Source organism: Lemur catta, chromosome 1, assembly GCF_020740605.2.
Source record: "Lemur catta isolate mLemCat1 chromosome 1, mLemCat1.pri, whole genome shotgun sequence".
NCBI classification, from domain to species: domain Eukaryota; kingdom Metazoa; phylum Chordata; class Mammalia; order Primates; family Lemuridae; genus Lemur; species Lemur catta.
Window position 1 is genome coordinate 285,802,557 of NC_059128.1, and position 16,684 is coordinate 285,819,240.

At 56.0% G+C, this 16,684-nt stretch overlaps 1 protein-coding gene across 1 annotated transcript in view; it reads left to right on the forward strand.

The window, feature by feature from the left end:
* The first annotated feature begins 1,674 nt into the window (after positions 1-1,674).
* COL6A2 (collagen type VI alpha 2 chain) overlaps positions 1,675-16,684 on the forward strand; it is a 28,904-nt gene continuing 13,894 nt past the window's right edge. Inside the window, 15 exon segments of the mRNA XM_045540853.1 lie at positions 1,675-1,756; positions 10,587-10,731; positions 10,824-11,245; positions 11,247-11,423; positions 12,552-12,572; positions 13,068-13,133; positions 14,135-14,188; positions 14,277-14,321; positions 14,566-14,592; positions 14,847-14,873; positions 14,967-15,011; positions 15,258-15,311; positions 15,761-15,823; positions 15,989-16,051; positions 16,341-16,430. Of these exon segments, the coding sequence (XP_045396809.1) occupies positions 10,614-10,731; positions 10,824-11,245; positions 11,247-11,423; positions 12,552-12,572; positions 13,068-13,133; positions 14,135-14,188; positions 14,277-14,321; positions 14,566-14,592; positions 14,847-14,873; positions 14,967-15,011; positions 15,258-15,311; positions 15,761-15,823; positions 15,989-16,051; positions 16,341-16,430 (1,272 nt within the window). The 5' untranslated portion in view covers positions 1,675-1,756; positions 10,587-10,613.

The following is a 16,684-nucleotide window of genomic DNA, read 5'->3' on the forward strand; positions in this document are numbered from 1 at the left end:
CAGCACACGAACATACACACACACATGCACACTCACACACAGCACATGCACACACACACAGCACATGCACTCACACACACACACAGCACATGCACAGCACACGAACATACATGCACACACACACATGCACACTCACACACAGCACATGCACTCACACACACACAGCACATGCACATGCACACACAGCACACTAACACACACACACATACACACGCACACTCACACACAGCACATGCACACTCACACTCACACGCACACTCACTCACTCGCACCCTCACACCCCACCTCCCAAGGCTGCTGCTGCCGGGGAGGGTGGGCAGGGCGAGGGGCGAGGGGCGAGGCCCTGACCGCAGGAGCTGCCAGGTGGTCCCGCCCCAGCGCGGGGCTCTGGGAACCAGGAGCAGGTGGGAGGCCATGCAGTGCTGCGCGGGGCCAGGACAGGCCTTGCTGGCCCCTGGACGCCAGGCAGGGGCGTTTGGGGACGAGTGCCCTGTCGGGTGGCTCCATGGCAGCTTTTTCCCTCCTTGGGAAAGTTGGGGAAAGTTGTTCCACCACCACCCGCACGTTGGGGACACGGCAGCTCCACAGAGCCCCGCCCTCCGCCCCTTTCCATCCGCCCAGAGACGGACACGGATGGAAAGCGTGGTGGAGGGAGGGCGCCCGGAGACGGGAGGGGGTCCGCACACGGAGGCCACCTCCCGGGGCACAGGTGACCAGAGCTCAGGGGCTCTCGTCCTGGGGAAGGGGCTTACGGCAGAGATTGCAGCTGGAGCAAACCGCCGGCCGCCTGGGCCCTGCAGGGATTGCTCTGCTGTGGCCCCCGCCCTGCCTGCGCCCCACCTGGAGGAGCCCGGGGGGCCAGGGGCTGTGCCTCCAGGGTGGGGTGGGGATCCCAGCCACAGCCTGCCCACCCCAGGACCCCTTCTCACCCCGCCTGGCTGGGCTCAGGGACGTCCTGGCGGCCCCAGGGTGGAAGGGTGGCTCCGCCAGGCCCTGGCCCACCTCCTCAGCACCCCAGGGCAGCAGCCCCTCATCCCGGACCGCACCCCTCTCGCCCCAGGAGCGCCCCCGCTTGTGCAGGTGGTCGGGGCGCCCACAGCACGTTCCGACGCGGGAATGGAGCGGGGGTCTGAGCCTGCCCTTGCCGGGGCGCGGCTGCAGCGAGGGGGCACCGGGGAGACACACGGCTCGTGCTCCCCAACGCCCTAGGCCGGGAGTAGACACCGCCCAGGGCCAGGTCGCCCAGGAAGTGGGGACGGGGCGACAAGCGGCCAGGCACGGACGTGAAGTCGGAGACTGTGCGGACCAGGCGGGACTACTTTGCAGAGGGGTGGCAGGCTCCCTGCCCCCACCCCCTCCTGCCCCCCTCGGGCCCTCCGCCCCCTCCCATGCCCCGCCCCGTCCCCTCCCGCCGTGCGCCACCAAACCCCGTCCCCTCCCAGCCCCCCGCCGTCCCCCGACCCCCCTTCCCACTCCCGCCGCCCCGTCCGGGTCCCTTCCGACCCCCTCCCCATCCCTCCCGCCCCCTCCCGGCCCGCCGGCCCCAACCCTCGACGGTCCCATCCGCGGGGCCGCAGCGCCTCCCGGTGGCCGCGCGGCCGGGACGCACCGCGCGGGCGGGGCTGCGGGTATAAAGTGGGCGGCCCCCGCCGCGGTCCCCTCCCTCCGGCCCACTCGGCGCCGCGTCTCGGCCGTCGGGACCCGGAGATCCTCGGGACGTGTCCAGCCAGGGCGCCCGACGCCCGCTCCGGGATCGGTAAGCGCCCTCGCGGCCCGGGGACCCCCTGTCGGGGACGTGACCGCGCCCGGAGCGCCCCGCGCGGGGTCCGCGAGTCCTGGCCCTGACGCCGGAGCGGGGGCCGCGGCGGGAGCGCGACTCCAGCGGGCCGGGGACGGCGGGCCGCACCCCGGGACTTGGCCGTCCCGGCGTGACAGATGTGCCCCCTGGGAGGGCTGGGTCACGCCCGCCTTTGTGGCTCCACATTTGGGCCCCCGGCCCGCGCTCAGCCCTCCCGGCGCTGCGGCCCCCGGACGGGTGCAGAGCTGGGGGGGCCTCCTCCGCTGCCCCCGGGGCTGGGCGCCGCAGCTCGGGCGGGGCGGGGGTCTCCAGATGCCCGCAGTGTGGATAGGCCGCGTTTACAGCCACAAAATGCGGTATTAAAAAGCCGGGGAAATGTCGCTTTCGTGATTATTTTAAGAAAAACCGAGATAGACTCTTTCCTTGTAAGCACGGCCCACATTTGGATGAGTCGCCTCCTCCCGTGGCCTCTTTCGCAGGTTTTTGCAAAGCCGGGGGTGGGGGTGGGCGTTGGATGGACCGGGGAGCCAGCCCTGCCCTGGGGACATGCGGGGCCTGCGCTCTCCGGGGCCGCCCCGGACCCACCCAGAGGGTTGAACACGACGTCCCGCCCCGACGGCGACCAGCGCACGGCGGGCGCTGTGACAGGCAGGGAGGGGACCCCGGCCCTGAGGGCTGCTCTTGGAAGCGCAGGTTCTGGGTCTGAGGGTCTGAAAAGTTGACACTTTTCCAGCCTGTTGTCAGGCCCTCCAGGGCGCTGGGGAAGGGCCCGGTGTTCTCCGCAGTGGACGGTGTCAGTCTTGTCTTTTTGCCCATTTCATAGCGGAAGGACGACGCCTTGTTGTGGGTTCCTTCTGCCTGTCTCTGGCCTTTGTGCGGGACATTATTTGTCCACTGACTGTAGTTTTACCGTGACTCCCCCGTGTCCCTAACGGTGTCCGTGTTTTACTGATTTGTGAGAGCTTTTCTTCCCGAGTTGTTTTACGGTGGTAAAATGCACACAACAGGAAATTCACCATCTTAACCATTTGCAAGTGTAACGGGCCAGCGGTACCGAGTACGTTCGTGTGGTTACACAACCGTCACCACCGCCCATCTCCGAAACCCGAATCCGTTCAACACTAACCCCCCCACCCCCGTCCCGGCACCCACCCTTCTGCTCTCTGTCTCTGCGAATTTGGCTACTTGGGGTGACTCATATAAGTGGCATCATGTCTCATTTGCCGTTTTGTGACCAGCTTGTTTCATGTAGCTACTGTCCTCCCAATGTATGCCAGACCCTCCTTCCTTCTGAAAGCTGAGTGACATTGCACTGTGCACACCCCTCTCTGTTTACCGCCTGTGGCGGGACACTGGGTTGCCGTCCTGTCTTAGCTGCTGCGCACCAATGCGGTGAATGCGGGGTGCAAGTATCTCTTCCAGACCCCACTTCAGCTCCTTTGAGTGTAAACCCAGGAATTCGCCCGATCATTTGGCCATTGCATTTCTGCTGCCTTTCTGCTTTCCAGCCGCTGCACCACTTTACGTCCCACCAACAGTGCAGGAAGGTTCCGGGTTCTCCACGGCTTCCCCAACACTTGCTATTTCCTGGATTTTTTTATAGTAGCCTAATTGGTGTGAAGCGGTACTTCATGTCCCTAATGACTAGTGGTGTCGAGCATCTTTTCTTGTGCTTATGGGCCACGTGTGTATCTTCTTGGAAAAAATGTCTATTTAAGTCCTTTGCCCATTTTTGAATCAGGTTGTTTTTGCGGCTGAGTTTTAGGAATTCTCTATACATTCTGGATACTAATCCCTTACCAGATACATGATTTGCAGATATTTTCTCCCATTCTGTGGGCTGCCTTTTTACTGTATTGGCAGTGCCCTTTGATGCAAAAAAAAGCTTTAGATTTTGATGTCCAATTTATCAGTTTTCTCTTTTCCTGTGTGCTTGTTGTCATATGCGAGAAATCAATACCAAATCCACTGTCACGAAGTCATTGCCCCATGTCTTCTTCTAAGGGTTGTAACGTTTTAGGTCTTACATTTAGGCCGTGGGTCCACTTTGAGTTAATGTTGGTGTTAGTTGAGGGTCTAGCCTCATTCTTTTGCACGTGGGGATCTAGTGTCCCAGCACCGTTTGTTGAAAAGACCGTCTTTCCTATATCGAATGGCCTTGGCAGCCTTGTTGAGGATCACTTGACCCTAGTGCGAGGGTTTGTTTCTGGGCTCTGCACTCTACTCCACTGGTCCATGTGTCTGTCCTCACGCCAGGGCCACGCTGTGGGTAACTGCAGCTTTTTACAGTCAGTAAGTTTTGAAATCAGGAAGTGGGCGTCCTCCTGCCTGGTTCTTTTCTTTCAAGATCGTTCTGGCTATTGGGATTCCATATGTATTTTAGGAGGGGTTTTCTATTTCTGCAAAAAATATCACTGGGATTTTGCTAGGGATTGCATTAAATCTGTAAATCAATTTGGGTAGTACTGATAGCTTAAAAATATTAAGTTTTGATCCATAAATATGGATATGTTCTCTTTTTTACATATTCTTTAATGTCTTTCAGAAATGTTTTGTAATGTTCACTGTAGAAGTCTTTCACCTCCTAAGTTAACATTTAAATATTTTATTATTTTTGATACTATAGTAAATGGAATTGATTTCTTAACTTCCTTTTTGGATTATTAATTGTTAGTGGACAGAAATGCTACTGATTTTTGTGTGTCGACTTTGTAACCGGCTACTTTGATGAATTTGTTTATTAGTTATACAGTTTTTGTGGAATATTTAGGGTTTTCTACATATAAGATCATACCATCAGTGAACAGAGATAATTTTACTTTGCAACTGGAATTTTTTTTTTATTTCTTTTTCTTTCCCAATTGCTCTGGCTAGGACTTCCAGTACTAAGCTGAATAAAAGTGGTTAAAACAGGCATCCTTGCCTTGTTCCTGAAAAAGCTTTCAGTTTTTCATAATTGAGTATAATTTTTGCTATGAGTTTTTCATATAATATGGCTTTTATGTTGTTGAGGTAGTTTTCTTCTATTCCTAGTTTGTTGAGTATTTTATCATGAAAGGGTGTTAAATTTTGTCAAATGCTTGTTCTGCATCAGTTCAGATGATCACTTCGGTCTTTTTCCTCCTTCATTCTGTTAATGAGCATCACACTGATTGATTTTTGTATGTTGAACTATCCTTGCCTTCCATAAATAAATCTCACTTGGCCATGGTGTATAATCCATTTAATTGAATGGATTATAGTGAATTCAGTTTGGTAGTCTTTTGTTGAGGATTTTTATATCAATGTTCCTAAGAGATATTGTGGTATAGTTTTCTTCTCTTGTAGTGTCTTTGTCTAGCTCTGGTATGAAGATAATCCTGGCCTCACAAGGAAGAGTTGGGTAGTGTTCTCTTCAAAGTTTTTGAAAATTTTGAGAGGCTTTACTGTTAGTTTTTCTGTAAATATTTGGTAGAATTCACCAGTGAAGCCATCAAGTCCAGGGATTTTCTTTGTCATTAGATTTCTGATTACTGATTGATTCAATCTCCTTACCAGTTACAGATCTATTCAGATTTTCTATTTCCTCATGGTTTGCTCTTGATAGGTTTTGTATTTCTAGGAATTTGTCTGTTACATCGAGATTATTCAAAGAAGATACTTTGTGCGATGTCTGTCTTTTTAAATCTGTCGACACTGCCATTGTTGTTTGCACCTCCCCTCATTGTTGCAAGCCCTTCCCCCTCTGGCTAAAGTGACTTCTAGGAGATTTAAAGAGCTGGCACCTTCCCCCCCCTCTTCATTTTTCTCTATTTCCCCTTATGGGAGCCAGACCTTAAAGACTAGCCATTCAAAAGCAGCCACATACACGAAGGAAACTAGAAAGTCATTGGCATGCCCAGGAAAAGGCACAGGTTCAGAAAAAACCTGAAAAGACCTTAAGTTTACACTTTATGCTTATCCTTAGCACAGAGACAGCCTACAATGATCAAAAAGATTTTTTTAAAAACCAGAAAGCCCTGGGGAAGGGGAAGATTCTGATTTCTAGAGTTACTACATTATTGAATTCAAATGTCCAGTATTCAAAAAGTCAAAGGGAAAAAGGATACACCAACAAAAACTGTCAGTGAAAAAGCCTTGATGGTGGGCCTACTGCACAAAGGCTTTCAAAGAACTACATTAAAGGTGCTCAAAGAACTAAAGGAAGATGTGGAGAAAGTCAAGGAAACTATGTATAAGCAAAGTGGGAATATCAAAAAAAAAAAGCTAGAAAATCTAAAAAGAAACCAAAAAAGAAATTCTGGAGCTGAAAAGTACAATAACTGAAATTAAAAATTCACTAGAGGAATTCAAGGGCAGATTTGAGCAGGCAGAATAAAGAATCAGTGAACTTGAAGATAGGATGATGGAAATAAATCATTCAGTCTGAGGAACAGAAAGAAAAATATTGAATGAAAGTGAGTAAGACCTAAGGGACCTGCGGGACACTATTGAGTGAACCAACATACACACCGTAAGAGTCCCAGAAGAAGAGAGTGAAAGGGGCACAGAGAATATTTGAAGAAAGAATGGCTGAAACATTCCCAAATTTGATGAATGACATGAATATAAACCTCAAAGAAGCTCAATGAACTCCGAGTAGGATGAAATCAAAGAGGCCCACAATGAAACATAATCAAACTGTCAAAACCCAAAGACAAAGAATTTTGACATCAGCAAGATAGAATGACTCATCACATACAAGTGATTCTTAATAAGATTGTCAGCAAATCTCTTCATAGAAACTCTGAAGGCCAGAGACAGTGGGACAAATACTCAAAGTGCTAAAAGAAAAAAAAAAAAAACTGTCAACCAAGATGCCTATATCCATCCAGCAAAACTGTCCTTCAAACATACGGGAGAAAGAAATTAAGATATTACCAGATAAACAAGAGCTGAGGGTGTTCATTACCACTAGATCTGCCCTGTAGGAAATGCTAAAGGGAGTCCTATAGGTGGAAATGAAAAGATATTAGGCAGTAACTCAAAGTTATATGAAAAAATAAAGATCATAGTAAAAGCAAATACATGGGCAATTATAAAAGCTAGTATTATTGTAACAATGGTGTGTAACTCAACTTTATGTTTTCTACTTGATTTAAGAGACAAATACATTTTTAAAAAACAATTACTAGTCTAAATGCTAGTATTATTGTAACTTTGATTAGTAATTCTATATTTACTACATAATTTAAAAACTAATGAATTAAAAGTAATATTACTTTATGTTTTGGGACACACAATATATAAAAATGTAATTTTGTGGCATCAATAACTGAAAGGGTTGCAAAGAGAGCTGTTAAAGGCGCAGGGTTTTTGTATACTATCAGAGTTAAGCTGTTATAAATTCGGTGTATACTGTTATAATTTTAGGATATTTAATGTAATCTTCATGATAACCACAAGAAATGAAAGAATAAATACAAAAAAAAGGAAATGAGAAATGTTTAAATGTTTCACTAGCAAACAATCAACTAAACACAAAAGAAGACAGCAATGCAGGAAATGAGGGACAAAAAATCCTTAAGGCATATAGAAAACAAAAGCAAAATGAAAGAAGTCTCTCTTTATCAGCAATCATTTTAAATGTAAATGGATTAAAACTCTCCAAAAGACAGAGATTGACAGAATGGATTTAAAAAAACATCATCTAACTAACTGTATGCTGTCTACAAGACACTCACTTTAGATCCAAAGACGTAAATAGGTTAGGTTGACAGTGAAAGGATGGGAAATGATACTCCATGTAACAGTGACCAAAGGAAAGCGAGGGTGGCTATAGTCATATCAGACCAAAAAAACAAAAAGTTACAAGAGAAAAACAGGTATATTATATATGAATAAAAGACTCAATATAGCAAAAAGATATAATGATTATAAATATTTATGCACCTAATAACAGACCATCAAAATTTTTATATCTTATGGATATAAAGTCTTGATCACGCATTGGGAACACTACCGCCTGCTGCTGGGTCTGTTTCTACTCTGTTCATGTTGCTTTCATTGTAACGAGGGTCACATGTGGGAGCTCCGTAGCTGCACATTCTGTTTTCTTCAAAGACGTTTTGATTCATGTTTCCCACCCAGACACTTACTTTGGCTGGGATTTATTTGGGTGCACCATGGGAGGTGGAATCCCCTTTATTCCTGGCCACATGGTGAGCCCTGTCCCCGCCTGCTTCCGCCACTCTGAAGGGCCACCTACCATTTCCTAAGTCCTTGTTGACTGTTGTGCCCATTGCTGCGTGGTCAGTTGGCCTGTTCCAGAACCAAGACCCAAAATTGTAATTTTATTGTATCATTTGCACTTGATAGTGCAAGTTTTTTCATCACTCTTATTTTTGTCCTCTGCTACTTTTACTTATTCTTTTAAGTGACATTGAGATTCATTTTGCCAACTCCTACCAGCAAAAAATCAAAAATTTTTCTTAGAAATTTTAATTTAAATTGCATTCATTTATAATTTCAATTAGACATAACTGATATTTCTAAATAGCAGTTTAAGGAATTTGGATGACTTCTCATCCAAAAACAAGGTTTGTCTCTCCAATGTGTTCCTCAAAAAAATTTTGAGTTTTTTTCATAAGTCCTGCACATTCCTATTAAGTTTATTCCTTCGATTTATGTTGTTTTTCTCATTCATGTAAACAGCATTTTTTCCATAACATTTTCTAATTGGTTGTTAGAAAAAAATCAATAGATTTCTGTATATATTTTTCTAACTGGCTCAGTAAATTCTCTCGCTCACTCGCTTCAAAACTTTGTTCACTTGATTTTCTTGGATTGTCCAGGTAGACAGTCCTATCTTTAACAAGGATAGTTTTGTCTCTTTTCCAACATTTATACTTTGTTTCTTTTTACTGTCTCATTGCATCTACACAACACAGAGCAATGAGGTCAGTGAGGTCGGCACTCTATGCCTTCCTTTGTGTGCGGGACTCTAGCAGGCATTCGCGTACTATGCAAGTATTAACCCACAGTCAGAGTTATGAGTGGGATCCCTGGATTCACAGACGTGATTTCTGCATACGGGTATCTGTGCATTGTTGTCAGGTGAAATTGTCCAGAGTCTTAGAGGGGTGCATCAGCCACAAAAATAAGAACCACTATTTTTTACTTTTTTGTGTGTAAAATATGATGTTAGCTGTTGATTTGAAATTTATATTCTTTATAATGTTAATTCTACTCCTAAGTTTCTTATGAGGTTTCCCTTGTCTGGTTTTATTTTTTCTTCATTAGAAATAGATATTTGGGAGACCTATTAAGGCAATTGCATATTTTTCTCTTTTTATTTGTGACTTACATTAATATATTTCCTAGTGTTTGTTAAATCATTGTATTCTTAACTAACTTCATCTGAGTTAGAATTTTTGTAACTGTATCCAAAAGCGATGTTTATCTATAGAGTTAGTTTTAGGGATTTCTTTTATCAAGTTTAAGTCTCAGGTTATGCCAGGTTTAAAAATGAATTGCAAACAAGTTTATCTTTTTGTGTTGTTAGCCCTTGAAGGTGTGCAAGAACTCACCCACAAACTGCCTGGCTAGAGCCTTCTGGGAAAGAGCTTCCTGCCAGTGTTGCTGTTCCTCCTGGCTGGGGCTGGGCGGGTCTGACCTGGGTCACCTACCCTCACAATCAGAGACCCTTCCGGGCCCTCTGGGGCAGCCCCTCCCCTGGTTCCAGCATGGGGGCTTGTCTCCGTTTCCCTGGGCCTTCGGCGATCTTGATGGGCATTTGCACGGAGTGGAGGGTCATGCCCACACTGACTCCGTGTCGTCTCCTCGAACTGGATGTTTTGAACCAGGTCCTTGTACCAGCCCCACTATGGGAGCCAGGTGTCCGCAACGACCCTGGCCAGCAGGCACAGCAAGGCCAGCTCTGGGTCCATCCTATGGGCTCCTCCAGCTCCTCCTGGAGCTCATGGCCAGCCAGGATGTCCAAGGGAGAGGGGACTGGATCCACTTGTTCTGGGGACCTGGTACCCAGCGGAACCCAGACTGGGTCCCCCTGGCACTTGATAGAGTCCTCCCTCAGTTATCCGTGTCCCATTCAAAGGGGAGGAGGCTGGGCACCGTAGCTCACATCGGTAGTCCCAGCACTTTCGGAGGGCAAGGTGGGAAGATCACTTGAGGCCAGGAGTTCAAGACCAGCCTGGACAACAAAGCGAGATGCTGTCTTTACAAAACAAAATTAAAATTATCTGGGCATGGTGGCACTCACCTGTAGTCCCAGCTACTGGGGAGGCTGAGGCAGGAGGTTCAATTGAGCCCAGGAGTTTGAGGCTGCAGTGAGCTGTGATCACACCGCACTCCAGCCTGGGTGACAGAGTGAGACCCTGTCTCTAAAGCATAAATAAATGAAGGGGAGGAAAGAAACCAGGCCCTAGGGAGGGTGACTTGCCCTCCCCTGGGAGCCGCTGGGCATATTCCCCGCCCTCCCCTCTGCCGCTGCTTCCGCAGACCCAGGCAGGGGAGGGGCCTCCAGTCTGCACCTGCACCCAGGCTCCGAGGAGGACAGGGAGGGGCCTTGAACGTCCAAATCCCACCTAGAACTGAGCCCGGTGCACCCACTAACCGTCTGTGGTCCCGCCCAGAGCGGAGGAGAGGGTGCGCCCCCAGCCCCGACGCTGGTGGCCACGTGTGCTGGGCGCGGGCCCCTTCCTCGAGGAGTGAGGGGCAGGCCCGTCCCGCTGACCTGCTGTGCGCCCGCGTGGGGGCCGAGAGTTGGGGGGCCGGGTGCGTCTGCAGCGACCCCTCCGCCCTATTGCAGCGCCTCAGGGCACACGGTGCTGCCAAGATGCTGCTGCGGGGCCTCTGCTCCGCGCTCCTGGTCTGCGGACTCCTGGGGACCCTCCGCGCCCAGCAGCAGGAGGTGGTCGCGCCACCCGCCTCCGATAGAAACAACAACTGCCCAGGTACGCCATGGGGGCGCGCGGGGCGGGCCCCGGGCTAGGGCGGCGGCGGGGGGTGGCGGCGTGACAGGCCGTGACAGGCCCGTGCCCCCCAGAGAAGGCCGACTGCCCGATCAACGTGTACTTCGTGCTGGACACCTCGGAGAGCGTGGCCATGCAGTCGCCCACGGACATCCTGCTCTACCACATGCAGCAGTTCGTGCCGCAGTTCATCAGCCAGCTGCAGGACGAGGTCTACCTGGGCCAGGTGGCCCTGAGCTGGCGCTACGGCGGCCTGCACTTCTCGGACCAGGTGGAGGTGTTCAGCCCGCCGGGCAGCGACCGCGCGTCCTTCACGCGCAGCCTGCAGGGCATCCGCTCGTTCCGCCGCGGCACCTTCACCGACTGCGCGCTGGCCAACATGACGCAGCAGGTGCGCAGGCCGGGCGGCCGCGGCGCCGTGCACTTCGCCGTGGTCATCACCGACGGCCACGTCACCGGCAGCCCGTGCGGCGGCGTCAAGCTGCAGGCCGAGCGCTGCGCGCGAGGAGGGCATCCGGCTCTTCGCCGTGGCCCCCAACCGCAACGCCAAGGAGCAGGGCCTGCGCGACATCGCCAGCGCGCCGCTCGAGCTGTACCGCAGCGACTACGCCACGATGCGGCCCGAGTCCACGGACATCGACCAGGACACGATCAACCGCATCGTCAGGGTCATGGTGCGGGCGCGCGGGGCCCGGCGGGGCGGGGCTGGGGAGGGGCGAGCTGGCGGTGCGGGGAGGGGGCGGGCCCAGGTAGGGGGCGGGGCCCGGTGGGGTGGGGACCTTGCGGGGGCGGGGGCCGGGCGGGGCCCGGTGGGTGGGGACCTTGCGGGGGCGGGGCGAGGAGGGGGCGGGGACCAGTGGGTGGGGACCTTGCGGGGGCGGGGTGAGGAGGGGCGGGGCCCGGTGGGGTGGGACTTTGCGGGGGCGGGGCGAGGAGGGGCGGGGCCCGGTGTGTGGGGACCTTGCGGGGGCGGGGCGAGGAGGGGCGGGGCTCGGTGGGGGGGACCTTGCGGGGGCGGGGTGAGGAGGGGCGGGGCCCGGTGTGTGGGGACCTTGCGGGGGCGGGGGCCGGGCGGGGCCCGGTGGGTGGGGACCTTGCGGGGGCGGGGCGAGGAGGGGCGGGGCTCGGTGGGGTGGGGACCTTGCGGGGGCGGGGCGAGGAGGGGCGGGGCCCGGTGGGTGGGGACCTTGCGGGGGCGGGGCGAGGAGGGGGCGGGGCCCAGTGGGTGGGGACCTTGCGGGGGCGGGGCGAGGAGGGGGCGGGGCCCGGTGGGTGGGAACATTACGGGGGCGGGGCGAGGAGGGGGCGGGGCCCGGTGGGGTGGGGACCTTGCGGGGGCGGGGGTGGGGCCGGGGAGGGGCGGGGCCCGGTGGGGTGGGGACCTTGCGGGGGCGGGGGCGGGGCCGGGGAGGGGCGGGGCCCGGTGGGTGGGGACCTTGCGGGGGCGGGGCGAGGAGGGGGCGGGGCCCGGTGGGTGGGGACCTTGCGGGGGCGGGGGCGGGGAGGGGCGGGGCCCGGTGGGGTGGGGACCTTGCGGGGGCGGGGGCGGGGAGGGGCGGGGCCCGGTGGGTGGGGACCTTGCGGGGGGCGGGGGCGGGGAGGGGCGGGGCCCGGTGGGGTGGGGACCTTGCGGGGGCGGGGGCGGGGAGGGGCGGGGCCCGGTGGGGTGGGGACCTTGCGGGGGCGGGGGCGGGGCCGGGGAGGGGCGGAGCCCGGTGGGTGGGGACCTTGCGGGGGCGGGGCGAGGAGGCCGAGGACCCCAGCGCCTCGCGAGCTCACGGGCGTCCCCGTCTTTCCTGCAGAAACACGAAGCCTACGGGGAGGTGAGTGGCGCCTCCTTCCCGCCAGCGCCAGGGCCGCCCTCTGCGTCTCCGGGCACCGACCGCAGAGACAACCGCAGCGGCTCCCGCCCGCCGGGCCCAGACGTTTGCGTTTGGACAGAGGCTCCCAGCCCAAGTCCCCGTCCCAGTCAGCGTCAGGGTCGCCCGCCCAACCGTGCCGAGTGATGACGCGGAGCCAGGCTCTGGGCTGGCGGCTCCGTCCCCCGCACCCACCCCGCACCCACCCCGGAGCCGGCCGGCTCCGACCCACGGGGTTAACTCCTGTACACACATGGTGCCCGGCCAGTGCCCTGCACGTGCTCTTTAGTTCTCGTTACTTAACCCAGCCTTGGTTTTCCTCGGCTGAGAACCACAGTCTCCCGCCCCCTGCGTGGCTGCTCCTGCACCCAGCCCCACGCGGGCTTTTGGGGGCCACACGTGTCCCGAGCACCCGGGGGTTCTCCCACAGGCCTGACCCGGTTCTCTGCCTCCCCGCAGTGCTACAAGGTGAGCTGCCTGGAGATCCCCGGGCCCCCCGGCCCCAAGGGCTACCGCGGACAGAAGGTAAGATGCCCAGATGGCCCCCGGCCCAGCCACCGGGAAGTCCCCGATCTCTCCTTGAACTCCACATTTAAGGCCAGCTGTGCCTCAGATGGTCTTGACACACTTGTGACCCTACGGAAACTAAAATTTGATTTTTGTCCACTTTTAAATGACATTTTGGGAAAAGTAGGAGGTTTTTGTAATCATTAACCAATGTCGCTGAAATACCTTGCTTGGGCTTGCTCAGGTGAGTAATAAAGCACCACTCGTGTTACTGTTAATAATGTGGCCGCTCGATAACGTGAAGCAGCCACTTTGTGGTTTGTCAGGTAAGTAGTTAGGAAGTCTGGCTGGAATGGCCGTGCATTTTCTTAACAAAAGGGAGATAATAAAATCTTTCCAAAATTCACTAACAGAGTTTCTGAAACTTCAGTAATTCACATCTGTCAAAAATTGTAGAGAAAGGCAGAGGAGAAGAAAGAAACTTCTAAGATGAGACAAAGAGTTTAAAATAACATTATATAAGAAGTTACTATTAAGAAGCTTCGTATTTTCTTTCTAAATTCCGATGAGAACCATCTGGACCAGTAGGTATCTGGATGCACTTTCTCTAGGATGAGATGTCTCCAGGCCACCAGCCAGACCCTCCCCACCACCCCCTTCCCCGGTTTCTCTAGGTCCTGGCAGCCATGCCTGCCCCACCACGGCTGGAATGAATTTGCCTCTTCAGGCAGCCTTGGCCACACACAGCAGTGCAGTGACCCCGTCCTTGTGGGTGGGGCTCCTGGAACCTGCCATGGGGACCACTGTGGTTAGAGTCTGAGGGGCAGTGAGGTGCCAAGAGGACCCCAGGACAGAGCACAGCTGTGATGTTCCGGAAGCCTCTGCCCAGCCTCTGAGTTCTGCCAGACTTTCCTCCCTGACATCCACGCCAAGCAGCTTCTCAGAGGAGCTGTGGGGGGTTCCTGGCTGTGGCCACCTGCCTGCCCTGGTTCACCCTTTTCTCTGTCATCTGCTTTTAGGGCGCCAAGGGCAACATGGGCGAGCCGGGAGAGCCCGGTCAGAAGGGGAGACAGGTGAGGATCCGCAGTGCTGTCCCCGCCCGGCCTCCCTCCAGCCCCAAACCTTGGCTGGGGTCACATCCGGCTTTCTATTCCTCCACAGGGCGATCCAGGCATCGAAGGCCCCATCGGATTCCCGGGACCCAAGGCAAGTTGCGGTGGGCAGGAGGGCCTCGCCCGGCCCTCCCCAGCGCCAGCCCTGCCCCAGCCCACCTCGCCCACCCATTACCAAGGAAGAGAAGCACTTTGATAGGTTGAAGGTCACCCCAAAACCAAGCATCCGGCTGGCCCCTGGCCAGGCCACCTCCACCAACTCTGTTAGAATCCCAGCTGCCCCTTCGCCGGCTCTCTGGGAGTGTGGGGTAACGCCTGCTCTTTCCTTCTGCCCTCAGGGAGTTCCTGGCTTCAAAGGGGAGAAGGTGAGTTGCGGTTCTGAGCGGCTGGACCTCGGCTGGACCTCAGGCCTCGCACCAGCCCCAGCCAGACTCGCCGCGGCCGCAGCCATCAGAGCCTGTGGTCACTCCTGGGGGGACAGGCCCAGGCTTTGCACCGGGGTGGCTCTGGGGTCCCTCTGGCCTCATGCTTGGCAGGCGGGCTCCGACTTGCACCCAGAGACAGCAAGTCTGTGGCACGGGAAGATGCCGTGGTAACTGGCCTCGCTTTCCCCCTGCAGGGTGAATTTGGAGCCGACGGTCGGAAGGTAGGCAGGTGGGCGGGCACAGCCTCACTTTTCTGCCGCTGGGAGGGCACAAGCATGGGGGCTTATGGAGACCCCTCTTCCTTCTCTCCCCAGGGGGCCCTCGGTCTGGCCGGCAAGAACGGGACCGATGGACAGAAGGTAGAGTGGGCCTCGGGCACATCACTGGGCCTGGTCTCTTGGGGACGTCCCAGCCTGCCCTGCAGAACCCCGAGATCTGGCCTGGCCCGGCAGATCACATGCACACATGTGGAATCACATTTGCACACGTGTGCTGGGACGAGAGCCGGCAGCCCCACGACGCAGCGCTGGCCTGGGCTATGGCTGCGTTGATGGCTGACCCCAGAATCCCGCTCTGACGCCGCTTCTGCCCCTCTTCTCCTCCAGGGCAAGCTGGGGCGCATCGGCCCCCCCGGCTGCAAGGGAGACACGGGGAACAGGGTAAGTGCAGCTTCAGGCTGCTCGTAAGACCTCGGCTCGGGGCACGAGGGCGCTGGCTGGGCTGCCGTGGGGAGCTGCGTGTCACCCACGCTTTGGTTCTCCCTGCAGCCTAGCCCTCCCTGCCTGTCCCCGACCCCAGCCCGGGGCTCAGTGGGGTCTGGGGTTTCATGACGGGACACCCTCGGGAGCCTCTGGGTTGTGTGCCCAGGCCTGGTGGGCCCCCGGGGCCCCGGGACCCTGGCGTGTGCGGAGCGCTGGCGCTGTTGCCCCACGCCTGCCCCAGGCTCCACGTCCCAGCTGAGAGGCCAGCCGTGCCCAGGGCTCAGGGGCCTCCAGTGAGGGCGGGGCTGCCTCCCAGGCCCAGACAATGCATGTGGCGCTCTCGGCCCTGGCCCCACGTCAGCTGGCCCCTGCCTATGCCGCACCCCACCTTTCGCCTTCCTTCTCAGGGCCCCGACGGCTATCCAGGGGAGGCAGGCAGCCCGGGGGAGCGAGGAGACCAAGGTGCCAAGGTAGGTGACCTCCCAGGGTGTGGGCCGGAGCAGGCCAGGGTCACCACCCTGCAGTGACTGAGGTTCCGTCGGCATCCCTGTGCCCCCCAATGTGGGGGTGGTACGTGCCCCACCGCTGGGCACCCTGCCGAGGGGCCCGAGGCTGATTCCTGCAAACCCTTCCAGGGGGACGCCGGCCGCCCAGGACGCAGAGGGCCCCCAGGGGAGAGCGGGGCCAAAGGCAGCAAGGTGAGGCCCCCATGCTCAGCAGCCACGCCCGGCCATGGGCACACGGCCCGGCCCACTCTCACCAGCGGTGCCCCAGGGGAGGGGAGTGGCGGGAAGGGCAGGCGTGTGCCCCAGGTGAGCTGCCAGCCGCTCTGACTGGGCACCCTTCTCAGGCGCCCCGAGTGTGAGGGGCACCCACCGGCGCCCACGTGTGATGCAGGCAGGTCCCACGGGAGACGGCGGGGCTGTGCGCCACACAGCAGCCTGGCACAGCCCCACCGTCCCTGCCTCCCCGTCCCTGCCTCCCCAGGGGTACCAAGGGAACAACGGATCCCCCGGAAGTCCCGGCGTGAAAGGAGCCAAGGGCGGGCCCGGGCCCCGCGGACCCAAGGGCGAGCCCGTGAGTCTGCCATCCCCGTGGGCCCTGGGGGACCCCTCGCTCCACCCGCCTGCCCAGCCCCCGCTCTGGTGTCCAACGCCGAGGTCCTGGCCCCTGGGCGCGTGCCCCACACCCCCATTGCAGCAGAGAGGGCACTGGAGCCTGGGCAGGACCCCGTGTCGGCTGGGCTCAGCCGGCCCTGCCCCGGGGGGTGGCCCCTGACCTCCCTGCAGGACCCAGCGAGGGCTGAACACGGAGACCAGGCGCCCACGTGT